The following is a 25,404-nucleotide window of genomic DNA, read 5'->3' as shown; positions in this document are numbered from 1 at the left end:
CCACTGGCCCGCGTGGTGCACCAGGAACGCCCACCACGGTACGTACCTGCTCCCTGACCACGGGAAGGATGCACTTTGGTTTTCGTCCACCTTGTCTGTGATTGCACCTGCTGTCATGGAAGATTGCAATGCATCTTGAATACTATTCCTGCCACAAGCCTCAACATCTGCGTCTCTCTTGCTGGCACCTTCTCGCAGACACCTTACCTTATGCAAGTAGCATGCTCACGTGACTATTCACGCATGCTGACCCGAGATAAGCTGACTGGCCCTTGCTCCGTTGGCATGGGATTGCTGGCAGGGACAGGGCATGCTTCGTCTTCATTTTGACCGCAACTTTCCACCAACGTTCACCACTTACATTACCTACCTGCCACGACCTTACCCACTTGCCACGCAACGACTTGAACTCTGGCAGCCAAAGCGAGAACGAAGCTCCCGTCTTTTGCAAATGAAGGAAACAATTGTTTCTAATATTGGGTCAACAAATTCTCCGAGAATGCACGGCACCGCATCTCAATCACACGATACCTGCTCGAAGTCCAGCCTCCTCCAGCCAATGGCGTGTCTCGCTTCCGTCTAAGCGCCTATTAAGCGCTCACTCAACGACAACATCTCCTTTCAACATCTGGTCCTGCTCGCCTTTGTCTCCTTTCTGGAACCTGTTCTCCACATGGGATTTAACCATATCGCGGAGATCTATGCAGCACCGGAGCGTCTACAACCTATTAATAACTCCCGGTATCAACCACATGCCACATGCTTTGGCCGCGCCCTAGCTTGAGATTGGCGATCTCCCATCCCGACGAACTTCCACTTTGTGATTTCACACACTCTCTTTCCTAGCCGCCAAGTTCTCTATGCGCCGAGCAACAGGTTCCCGCAGAAACAAATCAACATCCAGTCATCATCGTCAGCGTGACGCCCCTCAATGTTCTCCGTGCCCATGCCAGCGGGATCGCTCAGCGTCACGCTCGTCGACCATCCTCACCACCACACCGCCATCCCAACGAACACCTGTTCCGCACCCCGCAGACCAAGATCTCCAGATGGGCAAATACGCGGCCTGCTTTAGACGCCTCACCCCATCCGTGTGTTCACAGAAGACTCGCCGACGGGAGACCCTGGAAGCAAACCAACCTGCTTGATCGTGGCGTCGAAAGAGCCACAATCACCAAGTTCGTCCAGACGACCTCCCGTCATTGGGCCGCTCGACCAACCTCAATGATGCAGGACCATACATCCGGGACGCCCTCATGAACCCGTGAATCCGTCTCTTCCCTTCTGGGAAACCCATCTGCCCGAACCACCCCCGGCCGTCACCTCGCCGTCCGGGGACGGAGCAAGCATGCAGCACGTCAGTCCAACATAACCGCCTCTCCACGTCGATATTTTTAGCTGCCGCTGCTATATTAAGCCAGTCGCCTCACCTGCAGCCGCCGATGAGCTGCATCTTGCTTAATGAGACGTCACGTCCCGGCTCAACTTCAACTGCCCATCCGCCCACTGTAAACCCCTTCCATCCTTATCTATCGTGATTTCCATGTCGTAAGAACAAAGGAGGCAAAGGCGCCTTCCGCTGTGGTCCCTTTTTCCATTTCCACTTTCATTTGTCTCAGAAGGAACATCTGACCTGCCGCTACCCCTGACATCATCTCATGGCGCACTTCTAAGCGCGGGACCACAGAAGGCGGGCACCGAAACAAGACCAGCCTCCTCTCCTTCCGCCGCGTGTATGCATCCCCGTCAACACACATCATGCAGTGGCCCATATGGCTCGCCGGCTGGGCTCGACGTTATCTCGGCCGTTTCATCATGGCTGCTACCTCGCTCAAGCAAAAGACAAGGGCCGATCATCCAGAGAACCCCCCTGCCCACATCACATCCCCCACGCAAGGCATCACCTGGCAAGGATGCGGACCGCAATTGCTTTTCATTTCGTCGTTTCAAATTTCTTTTCCTGTCATCGGATCTAGAGGCGGGTGTTTCTCCTCCAATGCTCGTAAACCCTTGGGCATCTCTATCTCTACAAACAATCCTGACACGACGCCGGGCCAGACATGCGGCCCTCGAGCGATATCCACCCCTCTCGCAACTCGCACCATAGAGCCAGGGGGTAGCAAAGATGCTCTCGTTCCTTCGAGTATCTTCCTCAACCTCGTCCCTGCTCATGAGTGACGCATCTCGGCTACCTCATCACAGCGCCTAGCGTCGACAAGTACATCGTTGTCAGATGGTACTTCGAAGATACTTCACTTCTTTTGCCTCTTCGCGCTCTTGTCGTCATTTGCGCCACCGCCATCTAGTACGCTTGCGCTTCGCTTGTTTGATGCTCCGCTACTCCCCGGCCGAGCCGACTTCTCCTTTTCCTTATCCGCGTCGCCCTTGCCGTCGCCCGCGGCGTCCGGCGCTGCACCCGGTTCTTCGCCGTTCGTGGCCGGGGCTGCCTCGGCATTGTCTTGCTCGCCGTTGGTCTTCGGTTCGTCCGTCTTTGCAGCTTCCCCGGCTGCCGCTTCTGCTTTCTTCTCCCCTTCTGCAGGCTTGTCTCCTTCTTTCTCAGCAGGCCTCTCGACTTCCTCGCCATCCTTAGTTTCCGAGCCCGTCTCAGGCTCTGGTGGCGCGTTGGCCTTCTCTCGCTCCGCTTTCTTAGCCATCTCAATCTTAACTTCGGCATCAACCTTGTCCGTGACTTTTCTAGCGTCGAGCAAACTATTAACGGCACCCAACAGCTGTTCGTACTGGGCAGTGACCGCGGCAGTAGGCATGACAAGCCGCGGCGGAATGTCGAGTTCATTTAGCGTATTCATGATACGCAACTGCTGTTGGTTGGATTTGTGTGTGAACAGCTTGTTGATCTTCTCATATCGGAACGTTGGGCCGCTGGACAAGCGATCGTGGTGCGAAACACCATAGACAAATTGCTCGGCTTCGGAGAGCTTGCGGCGTTCCTGCTGCTGCTGGCCCTTCTTGCCGCCGGCGGGCGCTGTCGGTGTCTGAGCGGCGCTGCTGGGGGGCTCCTTGTGTGGCTTTTCCGGAGGTGCAGCGGCGGCGGCGGCGGCGATACTCTCGCGACGGTTGGCGGTCTCTGGCGCTGCAGCCTGTTGACCTGCAGGCGTAGCAGGGCTGGCACCGTCTGCCGCCATGATAGACTTCCGCTTCTTGGATTTGTCGGCGTTCATCAGATTCTGTAATAGTGTCTGAAGCCCCGCACTCGACTTGAAGGCACTTATGTCTTGGTCGGTATGCGGGTAATCCAGACGGTTGTACAGCTCCCGACGCTCCTCGTTGAAGCGGTCACTGCGCGCGAGGATACGCTTGATCTCTAGCAAGAGGGACTCCTCCTCCTTGGCCTCCTCCTTGGATCTCGTTAGAGCGTTGTTCGCAAAGTCCTTCCGCATCTTCTCCTGATTTGGATTGAAATTGGCCATGAGCTCATGGAGGGCGTACTCTGGTTGAGTCATGTACTGGACGGGCTTCTGAACTGCCATCATCTTCGCCGCAACCTCGTAATACCGTGCCTTCAGATCTTCCATTGTCCTCGGCTTTGGTACGGGAATGATAGCCTTACTCTCGTCCCCGTCCGCCGAAGCCTCCCCATTGATGGCCTCTGGTAGGTAGTCGTAACGATCCCATATGATCGGCCATCGGAGGTCAAAGTCCTTGACCAGGGTGAGCAAGTAGTCCGTCTCCTCCTTGGTCCAGTCGTCGCTCTGCAGGTTTGTCCTGTACTGGTCCTCGCTGTACTGCGGCACGTCCACCTCGACGTTGTACTTAGCAAACGACGAGTCTTCCGGCTTCGCAGCTGCCTCGCTATCCGCGTCATTCATTTCCGCATCGCCCTCTGCCGGTGCCGCACCATTCTCGGGTCCTCTCGTCTTCCTCCGCCAGTGCTTCAATACCAGTGCGCCGCTGTCGCCTCGTGCCGAGTTTGTAAACGACTTCAGCACCCACTTAGAGGCCGGTTTCCTGCTCGCAAATCGCCGCTTCTTGAATATCGAGACCTCGGGTACGATTGCGATGGGATTGTCGCCGCCCAAGTTCTGAACCTCTCGCGCAAGACCTTTCAGGTTGGGACGCGGGGCAGAGGTCTTTTGCTTCTTTGCTGGGCGCGGGCCGCCATGGCTGTCGGGGAGGTTGAGCACGTCTCGTACGTCGGAAGAAGTCATTGTGGCGGCAGAGAGAGGTGAGTCGGTGGAAAGGACGTTCGTTCACGATCGGGCGGCCAGTCGAGGTGGATTTTTAATTGACGGCGACGGGTCGACTTGGTCGCATCAAATCATCACCAGTCGGGCGCGTGCATCAAGGATATGGGTATCGAAATTTTCGCAGGAATTTTCTCGTATTAAAAATTTAATTTTGTCGTGTCGTGATGCGCAGTGATGGAGAGAATTGAAAAAAAGTCGATTGATCGATGGCGGCAAGGGCCCCGGAAGTGCTGCATTCTCTCAAATCGACGACGCGAGGTCGCATCCTGCGCGCAGGCTCTCTTTCTGAACCGCACGTGACCCACCTGTAAAAGGTCAATGCCACCCTTGTCGGCCGCCAATTTTTCGAACGTGGCAGCTTCGACCTCCCGCGCACCTTGGGACTTTATTGTGGGTACCAGCAATTGGCTGATCTGGCGCTATCTGTTCGAGACGACATCTCCAATTCCAACGTCCACCCCCTCGAGCCCCGGCAGAAGAAGAAGGACAACGGTCGACGAGCACGAAATCGCGAACCCACCGCTCCCCCACGATTCGATCAATCTCCCATCCCGTCAATTCGCTTCGCACCGTCGCACAAGATGAGACCGTTTCTCCCCCTGCTCTCGATGAGCGCCGTCGCGCAGGCGCTCTACTTCTATATCGACGGCACCTCGCCTAAGTGCTTCTTCGAGGAGCTCCCTAAGGATACGCTCGTTGTTGGCCACTACACGGCTGAGGAGTGGGATGACAGGATCAACCAGTGGGCCAAGCACGATGGTCTCAGCATCTACATCTCGGTCGATGTAAGCTACCCCCTGAGCTTGCATCATCCCTCTGGAGCTCCATAGACCCAGGATGCTGCGAGTTGCAAAGATCCAAGTGCAATTGCTTCCATGAGAGACAAAACCTAATTGTAAATCTTTCTAGGAAACCTTCGACAACGACCACCGCGTCGTCTCCCAGCGCGGCTCTGCTTCTGGCCGCTTCACCTTCACGGCTGCCGATGCCGGCGACCACATGCTCTGCTTCACCCCGTCCTCCACCTCTGGCCGCGCCGGCTGGCTCTCTCAGCACTCCCACAACGGTGGCATCCGTCTGACGCTTGACCTCGCTATCGGCGAAAGCAGCGAGATTGAGAGCTCTGACAAGAGCAAGCTCGAGGATATCGCCACCCGTGTCAAGGACCTTAACAACCGCCTTTCCGACATCCGCAGAGAACAGGTCTTCCAGCGTGTACGTTGTCTCTCCCGTATTGTATAGTTTGTTCGGGACCTTGCTGACCAACAAATAGGAGCGCGAAGCCGAATTCCGTGACCAGTCCGAGTCCACCAACGCCCGTGTTATCCGATGGATGCTCATCCAGCTTGTCGTGCTTGCCGTCACTTGCACCTGGCAGCTGTCGCATCTGCGGTCCTTCTTCATCAAGCAGAAGCTCACGTAAAGAAATTTAAAAAGGGGAAGTTTTTGGTTTACCAGAGCATGCAGGAGTTTGGAGGGTCGGACGACCTTGGTATGCATTCATGCCGGGACTGGAGGAGGGCCGTTTGATTGCCCTGTCTGAAATGCTCATGTTGGCTCGGCTGGGGAAACGGACTGTAATGATATACACACCATCTGTAGCTACTATAGCGAGGCTCGGTCAACGAAGCACATGTCAAAAGTTGAATTAGCAGTACCTTGTGTCGACCTTATTTGGCTATTACTTGACTTCAAGAGAGGCATGGAAAGCAGTGTCCATAGCAGGCCGGCTGTGGAAGAGGAACGCAATGCGATCAGTTCTTTTGCCTGCAAATCGTGAGTCCGCTTGAAAGCTGAGAACATGACCTTCCAACATTGCTCTCCATGGGCTGCGGGATGCCCAAAGCTGTCTCTGGAGGGCACGTATCCCCCCCCCCCCCCCCCCCCCCCCCCCCCCCCCCTCNCCCGTCCCCCCCCCCCCCCCCAAAGCAGCTGCTTCCACTTATGTTTCTTTGATGGAAATGTGGTCGGGTTTATGTGTATTATGTTGAAGTTGTAATGGTTATCTCAAGCTCACCTCAGACGCCAACCCACATCTCTTCATGATCCGTATCGGCATAGCCTACTGAGTCTGAGTAACCCAGTCTTCGCGTCTATCTGCTACGAGTTAGCGAGTATTTCCAGAAGATGTTCTTGATTAATCTATTTGCATGCCGTAGATATTTATTGTGTCGCCCAGCGTCTTGCGTGTCAATGAGTTTGTGTCACACGCGTCTTCTGTCGAAAGTCACTTGGCCTGTTAACATGTCGGCGGCAAAGAATCATTCGAACGAAGCTAGAAGGGTTGAGAATAACCCGGACTACAACAAACGGAAGGGGATCTTATACATGCTGTAGATATTGGTAGAAGTCTGGTCTCTCGGTGATCCCAGGGGTAAGAAGGGAGTACTGGTCTTGTAGATCGTTACCAATGCCAGCAGAATATCACATGATAGTGCATAGTCATATTGAAGTTGATCTGGGTCACACTTTCAAGTAGCTTATTGACATAACTTCTTGGTATGGTTTCTTCGCCGTGTTGAGCACCTTCCCATCTCGTCCCTTGGTATCACGATACCTCTATTTCATTCCTGAAGCCTCACGCCCAGTCCCTTTTCCACAGGGCATTTTCCCAGTGAGATCTCCGGTAGACCCGAATTCGGGCCCGACCTTGAAACCCGACTTCTGAAGTTCGTCCACGTGCCCGTGATGGTTGCCTGTCGTAAGCGAATTTCATCCTAATATAAACTCGACTTTCACCTCTCACCTCGCACCTTTCACCCAGCCCCCTTACCCACCCGCTGCTTCCCATTGAGAACGAAACAACAACGAAGAGGACCTACTTACACGGCTTGATCCCCAAGATATCTCACTGATAGTAGAAGGCATTCCACTAAGGCGTAGTGGTTCAGGTCAAACTGTTGAGTAAGCGGTATCGCCCAGGACGAGCGTTCGAAACCCGATCGAGACCCCCCGATACCTACTCGACGACAGGCTGCCCTCCCCCGACCGATACCGACCGACCGACCCGAGCGAGATGTCCTAGCATGTGTACCAAGAGATGTAGCCCCCGTTCGACACCAGAGTGGTGAACTCTTTTGACCCCCTCACTCTATTAGTCATTAAGCACAAGGTCTGCAGGCATTCCATCTTGCGCAGAATCTTCGCGTCGCTTGCTGTGTAATATAGAGACAGTGAATTGATCTGGGAGATGAGTTGCTATGAGGACAGCGCTACCTTGTACGCTAAGCTGAACAGACATCTGGGACGTCTCTAGCAGGCGCGACGCACTTAAGTGAGATTTAAATCACCTATGTAGGGTAAGCATCACATTATCAAAAGAATGTTTTTCATCGGCCCATACGAGTTCCATTTCTGAGAGGCGAATAAGTCCTGTCTCTCTCGCTTGGTATCATTTCTATTATACATATCTAATCATCCCTTGCTCGCTTGTCTTCTCAGACACTGGTCCCGGTCGTTCAATCTTTCGAAACAACTGGTTCCCATACTTCACCTTGACGATCCGAACGGGGTGCCTCGGCGTGTTTGGAGGTCGGTCGTCCAGGTTCACTCTCCAGGCACTGGAACCGATATTGTCTGGCGCGGCTTGCTCCAGACTCGTCATGGTTGCCGCATTCTCCTTGACCTTGGCCAGATCCAAACCCTTCTCCATGTGGTGAAACGCCCTCTCCTTGTTCACCAACCTCGAGAAACCCCTGATGGTGAAATCACTCGCCTCATAGCCGGCACGCTCGAGGCTTTTCAGCGATTGCACTGTCTTTCCGACATCCTGCAGCCCAGCGTAGCCTGAAATGAGGGTATTCCAGGTGACTTCGTTCGGCTCGACGCCCTTTTGCATCATCATCGTGCGAATCCTGCCGCCGGTCTCCTTGTCTCGGTTGAATAGGAAACCGGCAAGAAGAATATTCCAGGTGTAAATGCTCGGGGGTGGATGGAGTTGTGTTTCTTGGCTGGCGTTTGTTTCTTTCTCGCTGGCCTCCCGTTCCCCGAGGGTATCATGGAGCATGTCGCCGACGATGTCCAGTGCTGGTCGCTGCATGTGTTTGTGCCCCATGAGGGCCTTGAGAATTACGTCGTACATGAAGGTGCCCTTCTCTTTAACGTGCTGTACTGCCATGGGATGCCTGTTGATGATCAGTTGTCGGAGGTAGGCGTATAAGGAGATGAGCTTAATCGGTTGCGCGAGATTCTTGACGAAGGCGATGAACATGATACCCAGCGTGGATGCTGTCGGGTCCATCTTTTTCCTGACCGCGGAAGTAGCTGCGTCGAGACCGGGAAACACCTGCCGAGCCAACTGCCGTTCTGGGGGCAAGTTGTTTCCGTACTGCTGAATGTGCATTGAGAGGTTCATAGGAATAAGAGCCTGCAGAGGGGCTAGGTTGAAGGCTTTGGAGTAGTAGTAAAGCATAGGGCCGAAGGCTGGTATGACGCTAGCCCGGCCTAGCTTCCGCTTCTCACTGGCCTCAAGTTCAGAAAAGTGAAGGATCGAGTACAAGAGGTCATTCATAAAGACGGTGTCCACAGCTTTGAGTCGGATGGCTTCCTCCACAATCTTGTTGATGACCCCTGACAAGTTTTCCATCTTGGCGCCGTCAAGCAAGGTGCTGAGGAGTACCGAATCTGGCTCGATACCACTCCCCTTCATCGCCTCGTAAACTTTCCAAGCCTTTTCAGTCGCGCCCGACGAGCAAAGGTTCCGAATCATTGCCGTGTAGTTGATCATGTTGGGAACGAAACCATGCTCAAGCAGCACGCTAAACGCATCCGCGGCCGAGAACTCGCCGTGTGCGACGTCTCCAGGATTCAAAGACAATATCGATGTACAAAGACTTCGCCAAGCTGAACCTTGGAGGTCTCCGTTGGCCTGTCCTTTTCCTTTTCCTTTGCCCTCTGCTTGCATTGCGCGGATAGCTATTTCAAGTGACGCTTGCTTGTAGACCGGCGCCGAAGATAAGCGATGAGCAAATTTGAAGAGGGTGTTCAGATGCAGCGGATGCCCCTGTTTAGATAAGACTTCGTATAGGGCATGTATTCGTGCAGGGTCGACATATCTCATAAGGTTGTGGATGGTGTTTTGTCGCAAACGCATGTTTTCGAAACGCCCGTTATCGCGCCTGCGCACGAGAAACTCGCGCCCCAACACGAAGTCACACAGAGCTGCAGCGTGAGTCTGGAGTTCATCTCCGCGAAGCTCTATTTGCCACATGGCGAGGAAGTGGATGGCATCTACCATAGCATAAGCTGGCGGCTGCCAATCCTGTGTGATAGTCTGCAGGACATCAACTGCTCTACCAGGACAGAACCACAGAGCCGAAAGAATAACGGTGTTGAATAGCTCCTCTCTCTTTCTGTTGTCCCAGGAAGACCAATCGTTGATGGCGCTCTCGAAAGCTTCGTCTTCGAGGAGTCGAGCCGGTGGACTGCTGGTTGCGTGTCCCGCCAGACATTCGATGATGTTTGCGAAGCCATGCTTCCACTCTTCCCAAGCCTTGACTTGGTTTTTATCGAGTACATGGTGCAGATAACTCCATCGGATGGCTTGATCAATTTTGTTGTGTTTCGACTCTTGAACCCATAGTTTGATCAAGTGAGGAGGAGAATAAGCTTTTGGACCGTTAGGTTCCTGTGTGCCTGATTCCTGTTGCTCTGTAGGCGGAGAATTTTTGGTGTGTTGAAGGTTTTCTTTGCGAGCAGCTTCTGTCTTCTTGTTGATAAACTGTATGAATTTGTCCCCCTCACGTGTGGCATCTTGAGGCAGCAAGTAGCCTCTGCAAGTGGTGAAAGGCCGAAGGCCAAGCTGCTGATATCGCTGCAGACATGGCTTGCAAATAATGGCCCGGAGCATGTGTAGGTCCGTTTATCAAAGGGCCAGTGAGACTGAGAGATCCAGCGTACGGTCTGGATGGATTGCTGTGAGAAAATTGAAGAAACAGAAATTGAGAATGTAGATTTTCAGATGACGCTGGGGAGATTCGGACCCCTGCTAACCACCTTCGCGCTTAAGCGCAGCGGCAGGTGCCAACAAATAGTCCGTGCGGCCGTTTCTTAGCGCAATGTGGAAGCATTGGATCCTGCCGTGCGCCGCGTTCCAGCTTCCAGTTGGTCTACCTCTAATAAATTTCAGCCCGTAACGAAACTACCCTGCCTATCCAACTAGCAACCTCCGACTTCGTGGCGTACTTGGACCAAACCCGCCTCAAGAGAGCGACGCCCATCTTATACCACCCTAGAGACCTTCAAATCGAAAACCCGTGACTTCACGCCCAAGCACACAACCTGCTCTGCAACGCCATAATGTCGAGCTCACACGCGAGCCTAAGCGCGGCCGCCGACGACCGGAAAGCCCGCCTTGCGAAGCTCAAAAATCTCAAGAGGAAACAGCCCGGAGACGAAGTCGTGCCGCCAGAGTCAGAACGTGAAGGGTCGGCACCTGCAATAGAGAACGATGTCGCAAGGATACATCTATCGGGCCGCAACTACGACCCCGAAGTGCGCGGACCCAAGCTTGGCTTCGAGGCACCGCCGATACAAGACCTGGAGAAACCCACGCTGGAGGAGCAGGCGGCAGATATCGAAGCCGACGTGAAGGAGAAGGCAGCCGAGGAAGCGCAGGACGATAAGGGTATCGATCTGTTCAAGCTCCAGCCGAAGAAGCCGAACTGGGATTTGAAGAGGGACTTGGAGAAAAAGTTGGAGATTCTCAATGTCAGGACGGACAACGCCATTGCGAGACTCGTAAGAGAGCGCATCACCAATGCTCAGAAGTCGAAGCAGGTCGAGGGAGGAAGTGGAGAAGGCAACGCGTCGGGAGTAGATGGCGTCGCATTAGTGGAGGGACTGCGCGTGCGAGAGAGGGAGGAGGAAGAAGAGGAGCGACGCGAGAGGGAGCTAGACGAACACTTGGCCGTCTGAACAAGGCATTGTTTGCGAACATTAAAAGTACATTGTATTATGGTCTTGGGGACGGGTATGTCACCGATTCTACAACTAATTGATACCCACGGCTATCTGCCCGTATTCAACGACTGCGTCAGGGCCAGTCTCTTGCTGAATGGACTGAGACTGCGTTCGCGTTGGGCTTGTCTCTGCTCCGGTTGTCTTTCTTGCCTGTCGTTCCTGCCGCCTCGTCCAAATCGGCCAATTGACGCGCCTCTAAAGTTTCTCTCGCCGCCTCGGTTTGAACTATCGTCAAATCTTGGGCCCCGTCGGTCAGGAGATGCGGACAAAGACCGTCGATTGCCACGAACACCACCATCACGCGACATTGAAGACTCTCGGGATCCAGGGGATTCAAGAGAACGCTGGGGTGCCTGATTTTGTCTAGCAGCGGGCCTTGCGTAATCATCGTCCCTCTCGCGATATCTCCTGGCACTTTTGGCCGGAGGAGAGCGGCTATCTCTGGAGAGAGACCGCTGGCGGCGGCGAGGTGGCGATTGCGTTTGCCGACTTCTTGCAGACTTTCGGGACACAGAGCGATCGTCATCGCTTTCCCGGCTGAAGGACCTGCGCCGACTTCCATTGTCGTCTTTGGGCGACCTCAGGCTGCGGCGAGCAGATGCGGGTGACGGGGAACGACGTCTAGGTGGCGGCGAGGCAGAGCGGTTGGTCGAGATGGTGGAAACAGAATCAACCGACTCAGATCGCTGACGTTTTGCCTCTGTCTGCCTGATGAGTTCCTCGTCGCGCTCGTCCAATTCTCGCTTCCTGGCTCTCTCAGCCTCTTTCTTCGCAAGCTCCTCATCCGCCACACCTTTTCTGTACTTTGGTTAGCGATAAACGAAACCAGGCGCGAAGCTGATACGTGTGACTGACTTTCTCTGCGCATCATCCGGCACATCATTTGTCAGTTTGGGCATGAGTTTGGGGTTGCGCAGCTGCTGCGTTCGAGAGGGCCGAGACACGTAGGGTCTGGCTGCAGCTGACTCTTTACATTCATATGAGTAGTGACGTTCTGCGAAAGTCAGCGTAAGTGCATGATGCCGCTGGCAGTACTGTACATATCTCTCTTCAGACACTTTTGACACTGGACATTGGCCGGTGTTTGCTGGCGAGGGCCGCCGCGTCCTCTATAGGAATGCATTAGCGATGATTATGGGTTCCGCCGGTAGATGTCGATTGTTGATGTTCTGGCGTCCGGAACCAGTCAGTCAGTCTCGGTTGTCGTCTATTTCAGGACCTTGATCTGCAGTGTCGCAGGTGGGTTCGGGTCGGACAATGTTTCGTTTTGCCCAATTGATGTGAGTCTAAGCCTTGGGTGTAACAGCGTCGTTGTGGCTAAGGATGTGAACTCTTTCTGACGGAGGTGAGATGACCTGCAAGCCAGTGAGTGTACGGGCTCGGGGCATCGATTATTTCACGACCAAAGAAGTTTGGTTAGGCGCAAACAGCAGAAGGAGACGTCACATCCACAGGTGACAGCAGTGCTGGACTGCTCGTGGAACCTGGACTACGGCACGCCTTACGTAAGTGTGCCAGCTGGCATCGCCAAAGCAGCCAGTGACGGAAAAGTGAGCGCGCTTGGCTTGGTTTCCAGCCTCCTTTTCGCAGAGGAGTGCAGCATCAGTGCACCAGCCACACTCCAGACTTAGGAATCTACCGGGACTAAGCCACTTTTGGCTCAGGCTGTGGCCTTTTTGTCTTTCGCCAGCCAATTCAGGCCCGAGACCTCTTCAGTCCTCACCAGAATATCTGTGACCATACCTCATTCTTCAGCCTGACGTCCCACAAGACGTTGCGGAGGGGGATGGCAGTTGTCTGACACCATCTGTACCGACTTGAGACCACCATCCGCACGTTAAGGGCCTGTCGGCATTTAAGCTTCTTGTTCCTCAACTTCGGCCCTTGCGACCGAGGGGAGCGATTGAACAGACCCACGGCTCAACACGCAACGCGAGACAGAGCACTTTAAGCGACTCAAGGTCTCAGTGAGAGAGCAAGAGAGCGGAAGAGGACCCGGATTCGAAAAGCAGGAAGAGCTCTTCTTGTTGTCGTTCAGACTTCATAGCCCCCTGTCTGTTCATTCATTGCTTGAAGCAAGCAAGGCAGCTGGCGAGCCTCTGTGGGTGAGTGAGTGAGGTAAGGTGCGAAAGTGTCGCTTCCTTTCCGCCTTCTCCAGTTTCCCCATCTTCTTTTTTCCCTTTCCAGCGCAATCCAAAAACCCACACAGCTCTCTTCCCAATTCCTCCCACCAACGTCGCCCACACCACACCACCCACACCACCACCCCCTCCTTTGACGCCTGCTTGTGACGGTCTATCCGCCTCGCAGCCCGCCGAAATTCTGGCCGCCTCGCCCAATCTGCCGTGCGCCCTGCTGCCGTCTTGCTGCGAACAAGCTCTGGCTACAGCCGCTAACAGATAGCCGCCAGGCGCAGACCTAGTCGAGGCATCGTCGGACATCATCAACCAGCCAGTTTCTCCAACGAACAAGAGTACCGGCGCCATCAAACATCAACACCTTGACGGAAAATACGAAAGCAACAATGACAACCCTCTCCCGACAATGATCCACGGAACTCCTTTCTCGCTCTGCAGGCCCGCCTTGATACATTTTGTTCCTTGATTTCGGATATCGTCTTTAATCGTTCTTGAGCCGAAATTCAATTCGTCCCCCGCGCGCTGCTGTCTTCCAGCGCAACTATACCCATCAGACGACGACCTTCACTTCCATCCTATTATCCAACGCCCTACAGAACTCCTTCTAGCCATCAACTCGAGCTATGGCTACCGCCCAAATGCCAACGGACATACCCAAACCATCTTTCGCAAAGGTGCATACCTCCCCGGTCTATCATTCGTTTCGAGGCTATGAGCTCCTACCTTGCGCCGCGTGCTAACGATCACTTTTCTCAGGTCGCTGCTTCAGCATCGAAAGATTATCCTCCTGTCACTACCGTGCGACGAGTCGCCGCGCCATCCCAAGAACGCCCTGAACAGCCTGCGCTGACTGGCGCTCCCACACCTGTTGCAAACGGTGCCGACAACCACCCATCTGCCGCCATGGGCTCTACGAAAACCGCATCGACGGCCACCCAGCGCGAGCCATCCCCGCCCAAGAAGCCAGACTCAAGCGACCACGTTGTCGATGGACTGAAGGATTTGAACATTGGACGAACTCCCAGTCTTGTCGTTAACGGAACGGGCTCAACGTTCACCGAGAGATCAAAATCCGCAACTAAGGATGGATCGGATGATTCTCAGAGAGCGGATTCAAGCTCCGAGCTTGGAACGAAGCCTGCTAGTTTAGACGGGAAGAGCATTACTTCAGGAACTACCTTTGCGCTCGATGAGAAAGAATCTCTGCGCCCTGATGACAGTGCCAGCGTGAAAGCTGCTGCTGCCGAAGACGACGATGCCTTCTCGTTTCGCGGGCCGAACCTGCCCAACTCTAGGATGGGGTCAGACATTGCCGCGCGTGCCAGAGGCATCATCCAGCTCGGCGACATGCCAGACCGCCGTCTTGCCCAACCCGTATCTGGATCTTTGAGCCAGGGCATGATTACGCCGCAGAGCGCGTCCTCAGATCAGCAACAGCCTTCTGCGAATGCACTGTCGGCCAACTTACCCGACTCCGCCAATCTCTTGAACACGATCTACGGGCAGGCTCCGGATGAAAAGCTTTTGGAAGCCATGGCGTCTCCCAAAGATCGACTTTTTCTGCTTAGACTAGAGGCGGAACTGATCAAGTTTGTTCAGAATTCCAAGTAAGTCCCAGTGCAAGATGTAACGGAGCATCGTACTGACAAATATAGGGAACCGTATATGGATTTTCCTCCATCCAACTCATTCTGCAGAATGTTAACCCACAAGTTGGCTGATTACTATCGAATGACGCATCAATATGAAGCACGAATTGGATCAGTGCGAATCTTCAGAACTCCGTATGCCAGAGTTCCTGAGTCGTTAGCTAGTATTGCGGCTCCGGAAACTAGTGCTGAGACGCCACCGCCTCCTGCCGTTCTGCCAAGGAAGATTATGCGACGTGGTGAGGATGGGGAGCTTGCAACTGCCAGCGCCTCTCCGTCGAAGCCCACGTCCGAAACCGGAAGTGATTCCAAGGACAAGAATGCGGCTGGGAATCAAAAGTGCGTCATTGCCCCTGGACTGAGTAGTTTTCTTTGCTGACCAGAACAGGCTATCGAGAGAACAACGTGAGGAGGCCTACAAGCAGGCCCGAGAGAGGATCTTTGGCAACTCGGAGAAGACCGGAGAGTCAACCCCTGGTATGTTGTTGTAGATGTGGTAATGTGGACACCTCCGGCTGACAGCTACTGCAGACAACGAGGGCGAAAATGGAATCTCACGAGCCAGCTCCGTCTCGGCGAGAGACAAATCGAATGCTGGAAAGAGGGGCAAGACTGGGAAGCAAAGACGTGACGATTCGGACAGCTTCGATTCACGACACAACTACACTCCATACTGGGGTCCTCAGCAACAGACCTGGATGCCGCAGCCCCAATACGTCCCTGTGTCCAATCAGTACGGGGCTCCGGTTCAACAACCCTATTCGAATCAGATACAGCCTCCTCCCTACAACACCACTCCGACGCAATCTTTTGCTCCGATGATGCCCAACTCAGGTTATAACGCGTATCCTAACATGGCCCAGGTAAGGAGCTCTGCTGCCTTCGTGTTACATCCCTCTCTGACTTAGTGCTAGTATTCTCCTCAGACCAGCCAACCTCCATTCCAGCCACCTCCGAACGCCGCTGCTCGGGGTTATGGTGGACCTGCTCCTGGACCTGCTCCCGCCCAAGCCGGCTGGCAGCAGGGCTTTGCGCCAGGTCCGGCTCCGGCGGCGATGCCGCCATCCGGGCCTAATGCAGCCTCCTACACCCCGCGGGGCATGTCCGCTCCGCCTGGACAGAGCACTGTGCCTTATATGTACGGGCAGCTGCCAGCCAATGTCAATCCCAATGACCCTAAGAGCCAGCATCCCATTCCGGGTAGCTACAACCGTCATGCCTTCAACCCCAAGACGCAATCATTCGTCCCGGGTGGCGGCATGGCTCCGATGCAGCCGCCTCAACCCCCGTTCAGCGCCCCTGGATCCCATCATGGCAGCCCCCAGATCGGCTCACCTCACCTGGCGTATGCCGGGTATCAGCAACCGGGCCCGCCTGCACCGTACGGCGTTGTAGCAGGTTATGGCATGGCTAGACAGGGGTCAAACAACTCTATCCCCTCTTACCACGGTCCGCCGTCACAACACCCTCACCATCTCAACACTATCCCCCAAGCACCGGGTCCTCACATTCCGCCGCAGCATCCTTCTCAACATGTCGCCCAAAACCCGTCTCCTCACATCCCTAACAAACCCGTCATTCCTCAGGGCCCGGCCGGACAGACGTTCAGCCACCTGCCGCACTACGGCAACCCTGCTACTTTGCCGCAAAAGCCGAACATGGGCGTTTAGGTGCGCGTTTGACGTCGCTGTAGATGGTCTCTGGTAGAACGACTGGCGTCTGGGGGTTTACAAGGTACAGCATATTGGCGTTCAAACGGAGGACAGGATGGCATCAGATCATGTAGGCTATTGCATGCTAGAGCACTTTACGCAACTTAATTGTCAGTCAGGTTTTATCTCTCAAAAGGTCATATGAAATATGTGTGTTATGCTGAACTTGTGCATGAAAGCGTGAATATCATCATTGCAACTGCCTAGCGCATTCTAACCCTAGGCCGTCTATCCTGCCACTGCCATAACGCCATGACGGTTTTTCAAGTGTGGAATTCCTCATGATGCCATGCTTGCTACCTTGCGGCGGATGGAAAAAATATCAGCACCGCCTGCTGGCTTACTTGCTCTTTCAACCTCCGACGGCTCCCTTCTCCCCGTTTTATGTCCCCCCATTTTCTCACAGAATTTTCCATGAGAAAGAATGTACTATGCAAACCCCTTTTTTTGGTTGGTCGACAATTAAAGCTGCATTTACTCCGTGGGTTCCCTCGGCTCGCGGGGCTCCCGAGGCTCCCTGGGCTCTCTGTTCTGGCCACCACCACGGCCGCCGCCACGTCCACCACGCTTGCCACCACGCTGACCCCGCTGCTCGCCCTTCTCGCCGCCCTCGGCCGCCTTGCCCTCGCCGTCCTTCTCGCCACCGGTGAGGTTGGCCGTCGCCAGCCTTTGCGACAAGTCGATCTGGGTGCGAATGGTGTTGGCGAGGTAGGAGACCATGAGGACGTCCTGGATGTGGTTGTTGAAGTCGTGCTCGATCTGGGAGGGGTCGACCTTGGGGGCGAGAGACAGGGCGTTCATGAGGTACTGGCCGAGGGCGTGGTTGGGCTCCTCGTCCTCGTCGAGGATGCCGTTGACCCACTCGCTGACACGCTCGATCAGGTTGGTACCCTGCTCGATGGAACGGGCGAGGCCCTCGATGTCGGAGACGACGGGGGCGACGCGGTCCTCGTTGTCCTTGGCCATGGAGATGGCCTCGAGGGCGCTGCGCTCGGCGTCGCCGTACATGAGCTTGTGGGGCACCTGGATGAAGAGGCAGCTCTCGGCGGCGCGCTCGGCGTTGACGGCAACGGGGGCGGAGATGTAGCAGCGGGCCTCGATTTCGGCGGTCGGGTCGGTGCTGATGGTCAGGTGGACGGCGGGGTGGGGGAAGGTGCCGGTGTCCGGGGAGGCGAAGAAGTTCTGGATCAGGGCGGAGAAGGAGTTGAGCTCGTGGGTGGTGGTGTACCAACCCAGCAGGGACTCGCGCGGGGAGGCCTTGAGGGTGAGGGCGAGCATGTTCTTCTGGTAATCGACGTCCACCTCAACCTGGTCCTCGTTCTCGGTGTGAGGGATGGCGAAGCAGGAGCGCACTTCGACCTCGGTGCCATCTTCGGAGCGGACACCGACGAGGGCGCCGATAACGCGGGTTGATTGCGTATCGCGGATGTCTCTTCGAACGGCATGGTCGAGAATGGAGAGGATGGCCTATGGGGGAGGGGCAGCGTTAGCTTGGGTGAACTGGATGAGGGGTCGACGACCAAGGTTGAAGAGGAGTATATGCTGTATGCAAAAGCTATGATGACATTTGCATAGTGCATGGCTCAGGCGCAAACGATGAGGTTCTGCAGCGCATGTCGAGGTGTTCGTACCTGGGGTTGGATGTTGACGGTGAGCGGGGCAATAGTGCCCTGAAGGCCAACCGTCGCCGGCGCGATGGGCCGCGAGAGGTGGAGGAACTTCTCAGTTTCGGCGACAGCCATGCTGGGCAGGTATGTTGTCGAAATAGATGGCCGACGTAAGAGAGGTTTGTTGCGTTTGGGAGAAAGGGGAGGCAGGACAGGAGGAGGAGGAGGGAGGGGCGGGTTTGGGCGGTGGTGGACGGGCCAAAATTGACTGCTGGCAAAGTGGATTCGTCTCGGGTCCCTATTCGCGATGGAAAATGGTCGTTCAAAATTCTCGAAACTCTCTGCACCGGCGCGGGCGTACCCTTTCGCTTTGGCGGGCGGGATTTTGCGATTCGGACTAGGTTGTGCGCGCTAAGATAAGCACCGATAAGAAGTTTTTCGAGGCGTTGGACGGCCCCGCTGTGGCTGGTGACTTTGGTGTGGAATTTCTGCAAGGCTGAGTATGGCCGACTTACAACTTTTTTTTGCGACCAGGTGAATGCGCGTCTGTTTGTCTCATTTCCCACTTTTCACCGTGGTTTTGGTTATTTCAGTGAATAATTCTCAAGAGAATGGGTCCTCGAGGTAGAGGCCGTGCTGGCTTCAGGGGAGGAGGAAGAGGTGGTGCTCGCGGGCGTGGTGGAAGAGGCGGCAGAGGCAGAGGTAGAGGAGGCGGCCCAGGTCGATCTCGCTTCAACACTGCCCGTCTGGAAGAAAATGAGTAAGTTTTCCTGTTTCTGGACCAATTCTCACAAACTAATGACACCAGGTCGTCTGGTTCTGAGTCTGGTGAGGAGATGGATTCCGAAATGGAGGAAGACTCTGATGTCTCCATGTCTGATGAGGAGGATGAGGATGAGGATGAGGATGAGCAACCTCAGAACTCCCGTCCCTACATGGCACTCTTGCAAGGTTTCACCGAATCCACAGAGCCGAGTGCAAAGAGGAGAAAACTAGACAGCGGCAAGCCTGAGAATGCCGCCAAGGCGACAGCAGCTGCAGCAGAGTCTTCTGAAGATGAGGATGAAGATGGGGAGGCTGGTGAGAAGGACGTCGACAGGGTTGATGAGGCAGAAGAGGAGGATCCTTCAGCCGACCTTGCTGACGAGGAGGCGGAGAGCGACGACGAAGATGATGTTGATGCGACGGATCCGTTTGACAACCACTTTGCGACCCCCGATGAAGATACCTACACGAAGAAGGTCAAGGCGATTCAGAAGAACGGCTGGACTTTCAAGCGAAGCATGTCCAAGGTGTCTAAAGCTGTCGTCACATATCCTCAGTTTGAAGGTTCAGAAGCGCCGTCAATTCCATCGCCAATCTCAAGCTTGGAGAGCCTCAAGCTCAAGCAGAAGCTCAAAGAGTCTGCGTCAAAAAAGATCTCGCCACTCAGCACGTTGCAGAAAGCAATGGCACCGGTACTGTTCAACTACAACGACATTTTATACGACAATCGCGACATCAAGAACTCGGAAGGGTTGAGGCAGCTCGTGTGCTTACATGCCGTCAACCACGTCTTCAAGTAAGATCCTCATACAAACCGACAGAATTCAGGGGCTTCTCTAACATCTTGTAGAACTCGCGACCGCGTCATCAAGAACAACTACAAGTTGGCCAAGGAAGAAAACGCCGACCTGGAGCTGAGAGATCAGGGCTTCACACGTCCCAAGGTCCTCTTCATTCTACCAACGCGACAGTCGTGCTTGAAGATGGTGAACACCATCGAAGCGCTCTGCGCGCCCGACCAGCGCGAAAACAGAAAGCGTTTCGAGGAAGCCTATACCGACGAAGAGGTCAAGTTTGGCAACGACAAGCCTGAAGATTTCCGCGACCTCTTTGAAGGCAACGACGACGACATGTTCCGCATCGGCATGAAGTTCACCCGCAAGACCATCAAGTACTTCTCCCAGTTTTACAACTCGGACATTCTTTTCGCCAGTCCCTTGGGTCTGCGGATGGCCATCGGCTCGGAGGAAGACAAGAAGAAGATGGATTACGACTTTTTGAGTTCCATTGAACTGGTCGTGGTCGACCAGGCCGACGCCCAGCTCATGCAGAACTGGGAGCATGTCGAGTACATCTTTGAGCACATGAACCTCCAGCCCAAGGACGCCCACGGGTGTGACTTCAGTCGTGTGCGCAGTTGGTACCTCGAGGACTGGTCAAAGTACTTCCGACAGACCGTCATCCTGTCCGCCTTCAACACGCCAGAGTTGACGGAGCTCTTCCGCACCCAATGCCACAACTGGGCCGGCAAGATTCGATTCCAGGCAGACTACTCCGGCGTCCTTCAGCAGCTCGGTCTCAAGGCGCGTCAGACCTTCTCCCGCTTCGAGGCCAAGTCTATCGACAAGGAGCCCGACGCCCGCTTCGACTACTTCGTCTCGGCGATCCTCCCCTCCCTCATCAAGCGAGCCAAGGACACCAGCGGAACCCTCATCTTCATCCCCTCCTACCTCGACTTCGTTCGCGTGAGGAACTACTTCGCCACCAATGCCGCCGTCGGAGTTCTCTCCTTCGGTACCATTTCCGAATACTCAGAGGTCCCTGAAGTATCCCGCGCTCGCTCTCACTTCACAACCGGCCGGCACAAGGTTCTTCTGTATACGGAGCGTGCGCACCACTTCAGACGGTACAACCTGCGCGGCGTTCAGCGGGTAATCATGTACGGCCTGCCGGACAACCCGATTTTCTACCGCGAGATTGCTGGAGGTTACCTTGCCCACAGCGAGCAGAACCTTCTGATCGAGCCTGGACAGGGTACCATCAGGGCCATGTTCTCCAAATACGATGTCATGAGGCTGGAGCGCATCGTCGGCACGCAGCGCGTAGGCAAGATGATCCAGGAGAAGGGTGATACTTTTGACTTTGTGTGAATCGGGAGAGGCCACAAGAGAAAGATGGAAGTTGCGCCTGCTCATCTGGCAGGCTTGAAAAAGTTGTTTTGTCATAGTATACATGTATACCCCACACGACCATAATCTATAGACTGGCCAGGTATTTTTCGTTGATCGTACACCAAAAAAAGAGTTACAGATCGTTTTTTGAGCGCCTCCGCCGTCCACCTCCGCCCCTGCATTGGCTCAGCATGCGTATTCTATCGCACCAATGCCTTCACTTCCTCAAGTCCAGGTCAGGTCCTGACAAACCCTCGGCCTTGACTGTTTCCTTTTTCGCTCTCCTAGATCCTGGGATGCGGCCACGTTTCTTTTTGTAAAGCTTTCGCAGTCTGTATTGCTTGGGTTGGGGATTCTCATTGAACCTTTTCACCAAGGCGTCAAAGGCTTGATGGCCGTCCTTGCGATACCTCGTCACCTTCTCCTTGTTCTTGAGGGTAAGCTCGCTAGATTTGTTGCCGTTCTCCCTGTCCCTGGCGACAGCCTTGGCCGTCATGGCGAAGCGGATATCACGCGGCCCATCGAGGAGCTCGAGGATGGCAGAAGGAGCTTGATCGTATCTGTTTCGGGGCTCGGTGCGGAGGACACGGGTGTAGCCTCCGGGGCGCTTGGCGTAGCGTTCGCGCAGCTCGCCAAAGACCTTGGGGAGAAGGTCGTGGGGGGTCTAGAGATCTTGTCAGCCAAATTTCTGTCCTGCTATGGTACCATTCAGGCAGCGGTGGTGGGTGTGGCGTACGTAGAGCATGGCCTGGACCTTCCGCTTGGTCTCCTCGTTGTTCCTCTTCGCGAGGGTAATGAGCTTCTCGGCCATGCGCTGGGCCTCCTTTGCCTTGGCGTAGGTGGTCTGGATGTGCTCGTGGGTCACGAGGGAGGTGACGAGGCCGCGGAGGAGGGCCTGTCGCGCCGACGAGTTGCGGCTCAAGTGCCTGTACTTGGTGAGACCTCCCGCCATGGCTGCTTCGGCGTCTCAATCGATTGGCGAGGTCGGTGAATGTCGCTTCAGTGAGCCTCCTCAATAGCCTCTGCGTTGTGTGGTCAAACGGGGGCCGACGCAGGTGCAGCAGCTAAGCAACTGTCGTCGGAAGTCGCGATAGCCTTTTCTCCTTCGCTCTGGATCCCAAATTTTTGGCCTCTGGCAGCGTTCACCCAGGAGGTTCCCTGAGGGGTGGGTGGGCAGCCGCCCGCTCTGGTTGGCCTGGCCGCTGCTAGTGCGGGACCCTCAGCGCCTGTGGCGACCTATGTCCACCAGCCCGGGGAGGCTGAAAGTCGCTCGCTCGCCGAAGGGCCAGTCCGATTAATTAACGTCATTCCGCCGCCTCGACAAAAAGCTCCCGCCGATATCAAAAAAAGGGCCCGACGACCCAGTCCCGCTTTCTCGACAGCAGAAAGACCCAATTCGGCCTCCGACGACGGACACATTCGACGTCCGCAACATGATACCGTGAGGCCCGTCACTTTTTTGTTAGAAAAGACGACACTCAATTGCGCCCAATCGAAATCGGAACCGGGAGAGTAAATCGACGAGTGCAATCATGGGCTTCACCACTGGCTTCGTACGTCTCTTAACCCCCGCATAACGCACTCAATCCCATAAGCCACGAAACTCAACTAACAGCCGCAAACCAGACCGGCGGTGTGACCCTCACCCTAGGCGTCGCCTACCTGACCGTCCTCGCCCACCAACGCAACCGCGAGGCCCAATCCCACGTCCTCCGCTCCCAGAACCACGTCCTCTCCTCCCTCCTCGAGCCCAATCTCCGCCTGCCGCCTCCCCTGACGCGCTCCGAGCAGGCCGTCAAGGACCGCGAGAACCTCGTCGAGTCGGCAAAGTACCGCTGGAACAAGGAGGTCGAGAACGCCGTCCGGTGGGCGCAGCGGACGGACTGGGCCGAGGTCCGCGAGACCCTCGAGGGCAACGTCGCGCGGCTCTGGGGCGGCGCCATCGACAAGACCGCCGAGGCCGGCGACAGGGCCGCGCCGCTAGCGAAGGAGGTCGTCGAGGGCGCGAAGCAGAAGGGCGCCATCCTCGCCGACGAGCAGGGCGAGAGCCTCCGCAAGGAGGCCAAGAGCGCATGGGAGCGCGCGAGGGAAAAGACGCTCGCCGCCGACGAGGCCGCGCGCACGAAGGCGGCCGAGCTGCGGAAGGCGGCGGACGCCAAGGCTGCCGAGGTCAAGGCTGTCGTGGGCGAGGTCGTAGAGAAGGGCAGGAAGGAGGCCGGTGCCGCTATCGTGAAGGCGCAGCAGGTGGCGGGCATCGTCGAGGACAAGGTCAGCATCAAGGAGGACGGGAAGGTGCTGCCGGCGGGTTCGCCTGTGCAGCAGGCGCTACACCAGCGGTACGAGAAGCCGAACGGGCTGACCAAAACGGTCAAGGAGGTGTTGGCGGAGCGGTATCAGCGGGTTGACGAGCGGGACAACACGCAGCTCAGGGGTCTCTGAGCGGGCGGTGGTGGCCGTTGTCAGTGTAAGAAACTTACCTCTCCTTCCGAAAACGGCCCCTCCACGGCAGAATACGGGAGGGGCGGAAGTTGTGGCAGGAACTGTACTACCATACTCATCTTATAGAATGGAAACGACAGCCTTTTTTTCTCTTCTTTGTGAACAGTCGAGGTTCTACCGTGGGGCTACGTGGAGGCGCCTGTCATGTGGACGATGTCGCCTGTGGTACGGCAGGACGGGTTGACTCGGCGCTTCTACCGGTCTAAATTCAGGGGTTTGCGTGACGATGAAGATGCCAGTTGGAGCTTTGAAAGCGGATGATTCACTGCACCTGGTTGCCCATCTCACAACTCAGCATAGAAGTTTACGTCCTTGCCCAGGACCCGTTTGACCACAAGAAATCGCGACTAAAGCAAACCATACGACTTTGGTCCGGATTCAGATTCAGTATGCCCAAGAACAAACCACCACCACGCTCTCAAATGGCTCAACCAAGAATGTCAGCCTACCGGTACTTCGTCCGCCTCCGCGACCGCCTCGAGTTCATCCTAGTGCGCTACGTCGACAAGGACCCGCACGTCCGGGAAGACTTTCCCATATACAAAGCTGAACGCGACGAGAAATGGGCAGTGGAGGATGGCTTCCATAAGCAGATTCCGTCGGCTAAGTCGGCGACCGAGCTTGAGACCATCAAGTCATGCGTCGAGCAACGCTGTGCAGAGGGGTCTCCCGCTTCACCAGAACCACCCGAAAGGGCAACGCCAGATGCCACGAGAGACAAGAGCAAGAGGAAGGACACGGAGCTTTTCTCGGGATTCGACTTTGGCCTGGAGGATGCAAGTCCAAGTGGGCAGCGCACAAACAGCCACAGCGGTTCCCAACATACAGCAAAGGACAAGGGGCCGGCCGTCCAGCGGCAGATTATCAACGAGTCACGACCCCGTGACGTCTCCAGATCGAACACGTTCACTTCCGTCGTCGACTCGACACTCTCCGAGTCTAGGCGACGCAAACGGCAGAGGTCCGACAGCAAACCCGGGTACTTTGACCCCGACCCTTTCCATGATGATGTCGGCGCAGCAGGCAAGGCGGGGATCCGAGGTGAGGGGGACGAGTTGGTCATGAATGTGCCTGTCGAGCTTCGCACCGGGTCCCTGGCCAGGGGAGGCGACGACGTCAAGGCGACGACTGGCTTTGAGGGAAAAGGAGACGAAGGTCTGGTCATGAATATTCCAGTGGAATTGCAAAACAGATCGTAGAATGCTGTGATACACGACGTGCACGACTGGGCAAGGTAAGAAGATGGTAGTTAGAATATGAATATGGAAAAGTAAAAAATAAACAAAAAGTTTAGGGCCAGATGGACTCGAACCACCATCTCTCTCTCGCCGAGTTCGTCTTATTATTTTATTTCTTTTTTCTTTCTTCTCTTTTTTTTTTTCTTTTTTCTTTTTTACCCTCAGGTATTCCTCCGTGATACGATTAATCGTAAAGGCACAATGTAAAGGCAGAATCTTGTCCGAGTCAGCAGGAGCGGAATCGAACAGGTGAACTCTTCCGGCCACCTCCTAACGAGAGAGCGCTTTACCATTAAGCCACGGCCCCTTGGCAAGGATGTTTGTTGGAAAGTAATTAGAAAGACCGACCGATGCAGGGAGATCGTTGTGCTTGGAGCAGAGTTTGTGGCAGTGGCTGATGTAGTCCAAAGAGGTGGAAGTTCGAAGAGGTTCGTAGAAGAACATCACATAGCTGCAACAG

At 55.2% G+C, this 25,404-nt stretch overlaps 11 protein-coding genes across 11 annotated transcripts; 6 read left to right on the top strand and 5 right to left on the bottom strand.

Moving 5' to 3' along the window:
* Positions 1 to 2,252: 2,252 nt before the first annotated feature.
* Positions 2,253 to 4,166, bottom strand: GCG54_00012000 (SWR1-complex protein 4; the record flags this gene model as incomplete). The annotated part of the gene is made up of 1 exon (XM_045411888.1): positions 2,253 to 4,166. The coding sequence occupies one exon, from the start codon at positions 4,164 to 4,166 to the stop codon at positions 2,253 to 2,255; it is 1,914 nt and encodes a 637-aa protein (XP_045266761.1).
* Positions 4,167 to 4,528: 362 nt separating this feature from the next.
* On the top strand, positions 4,529 to 5,628 carry GCG54_00011999 (putative membrane protein C16E9.09c; the record flags this gene model as incomplete). Its single annotated transcript, XM_045411887.1, has 3 exons — positions 4,529 to 4,990; positions 5,115 to 5,420; positions 5,479 to 5,628. Coding segments are annotated over 3 exons (918 nt in total), but the record flags the coding sequence as incomplete, so codon positions are not given.
* A 1,977-nt stretch (positions 5,629 to 7,605) lies between these two features.
* On the bottom strand, positions 7,606 to 9,784 carry GCG54_00011998 (uncharacterized protein; the record flags this gene model as incomplete). Its single annotated transcript, XM_045411886.1, has 2 exons — positions 7,606 to 9,701; positions 9,781 to 9,784. The coding sequence occupies 2 exons, from the start codon at positions 9,782 to 9,784 to the stop codon at positions 7,606 to 7,608; spliced, it is 2,100 nt and encodes a 699-aa protein (XP_045266759.1).
* A 718-nt stretch (positions 9,785 to 10,502) lies between these two features.
* Positions 10,503 to 11,120, top strand: GCG54_00011997 (Pre-mRNA-splicing factor cwf18; the record flags this gene model as incomplete). The annotated part of the gene is made up of 1 exon (XM_045411885.1): positions 10,503 to 11,120. One exon carries the CDS (start codon positions 10,503 to 10,505, stop codon positions 11,118 to 11,120), a length of 618 nt encoding a protein of 205 aa, XP_045266758.1.
* Positions 11,121 to 11,212: 92 nt separating this feature from the next.
* GCG54_00011996 (uncharacterized protein) lies at positions 11,213 to 12,064 on the bottom strand (the record flags this gene model as incomplete). The annotated part of the gene is made up of 3 exons (XM_045411884.1): positions 11,213 to 11,711; positions 11,748 to 11,963; positions 12,021 to 12,064. The coding sequence occupies 3 exons, from the start codon at positions 12,062 to 12,064 to the stop codon at positions 11,213 to 11,215; spliced, it is 759 nt and encodes a 252-aa protein (XP_045266757.1).
* Positions 12,065 to 13,926: 1,862 nt separating this feature from the next.
* GCG54_00011995 (R3H domain-containing protein 2) lies at positions 13,927 to 16,622 on the top strand (the record flags this gene model as incomplete). Its single annotated transcript, XM_045411883.1, has 6 exons — positions 13,927 to 13,992; positions 14,060 to 14,910; positions 14,959 to 15,291; positions 15,341 to 15,429; positions 15,475 to 15,815; positions 15,879 to 16,622. The coding sequence occupies 6 exons, from the start codon at positions 13,927 to 13,929 to the stop codon at positions 16,620 to 16,622; spliced, it is 2,424 nt and encodes an 807-aa protein (XP_045266756.1).
* Positions 16,623 to 17,138: 516 nt separating this feature from the next.
* Positions 17,139 to 18,406, bottom strand: GCG54_00011994 (Eukaryotic translation initiation factor 3 subunit F; the record flags this gene model as incomplete). Its single annotated transcript, XM_045411882.1, has 2 exons — positions 17,139 to 18,131; positions 18,296 to 18,406. 2 exons carry the CDS (start codon positions 18,404 to 18,406, stop codon positions 17,139 to 17,141), a joined length of 1,104 nt encoding a protein of 367 aa, XP_045266755.1.
* Positions 18,407 to 18,882: 476 nt separating this feature from the next.
* GCG54_00011993 (U3 small nucleolar RNA-associated protein 25) lies at positions 18,883 to 21,186 on the top strand (the record flags this gene model as incomplete). Its single annotated transcript, XM_045411881.1, has 3 exons — positions 18,883 to 19,031; positions 19,080 to 19,832; positions 19,887 to 21,186. The coding sequence occupies 3 exons, from the start codon at positions 18,883 to 18,885 to the stop codon at positions 21,184 to 21,186; spliced, it is 2,202 nt and encodes a 733-aa protein (XP_045266754.1).
* Positions 21,187 to 21,424: 238 nt separating this feature from the next.
* On the bottom strand, positions 21,425 to 22,159 carry GCG54_00011992 (54S ribosomal protein L8; the record flags this gene model as incomplete). Its single annotated transcript, XM_045411880.1, has 2 exons — positions 21,425 to 21,871; positions 21,944 to 22,159. 2 exons carry the CDS (start codon positions 22,157 to 22,159, stop codon positions 21,425 to 21,427), a joined length of 663 nt encoding a protein of 220 aa, XP_045266753.1.
* Positions 22,160 to 22,739: 580 nt separating this feature from the next.
* On the top strand, positions 22,740 to 23,646 carry GCG54_00011991 (uncharacterized protein; the record flags this gene model as incomplete). Its single annotated transcript, XM_045411879.1, has 2 exons — positions 22,740 to 22,760; positions 22,834 to 23,646. The coding sequence occupies 2 exons, from the start codon at positions 22,740 to 22,742 to the stop codon at positions 23,644 to 23,646; spliced, it is 834 nt and encodes a 277-aa protein (XP_045266752.1).
* Positions 23,647 to 24,143: 497 nt separating this feature from the next.
* Positions 24,144 to 24,905, top strand: GCG54_00011990 (uncharacterized protein; the record flags this gene model as incomplete). Its single annotated transcript, XM_045411878.1, has 1 exon — positions 24,144 to 24,905. One exon carries the CDS (start codon positions 24,144 to 24,146, stop codon positions 24,903 to 24,905), a length of 762 nt encoding a protein of 253 aa, XP_045266751.1.
* Positions 24,906 to 25,404: the final 499 nt, after the last annotated feature.

Source organism: Colletotrichum gloeosporioides, assembly GCF_011800055.1.
Source record: "Colletotrichum gloeosporioides strain Lc1 chromosome Unknown consensus_28, whole genome shotgun sequence".
In the NCBI taxonomy this organism is placed as follows: domain Eukaryota; kingdom Fungi; phylum Ascomycota; class Sordariomycetes; order Glomerellales; family Glomerellaceae; genus Colletotrichum; species Colletotrichum gloeosporioides.
The sequence above is the reverse complement of the archived record's forward strand: the minus strand, read 5'-3'. Positions and strand labels throughout refer to the sequence as shown.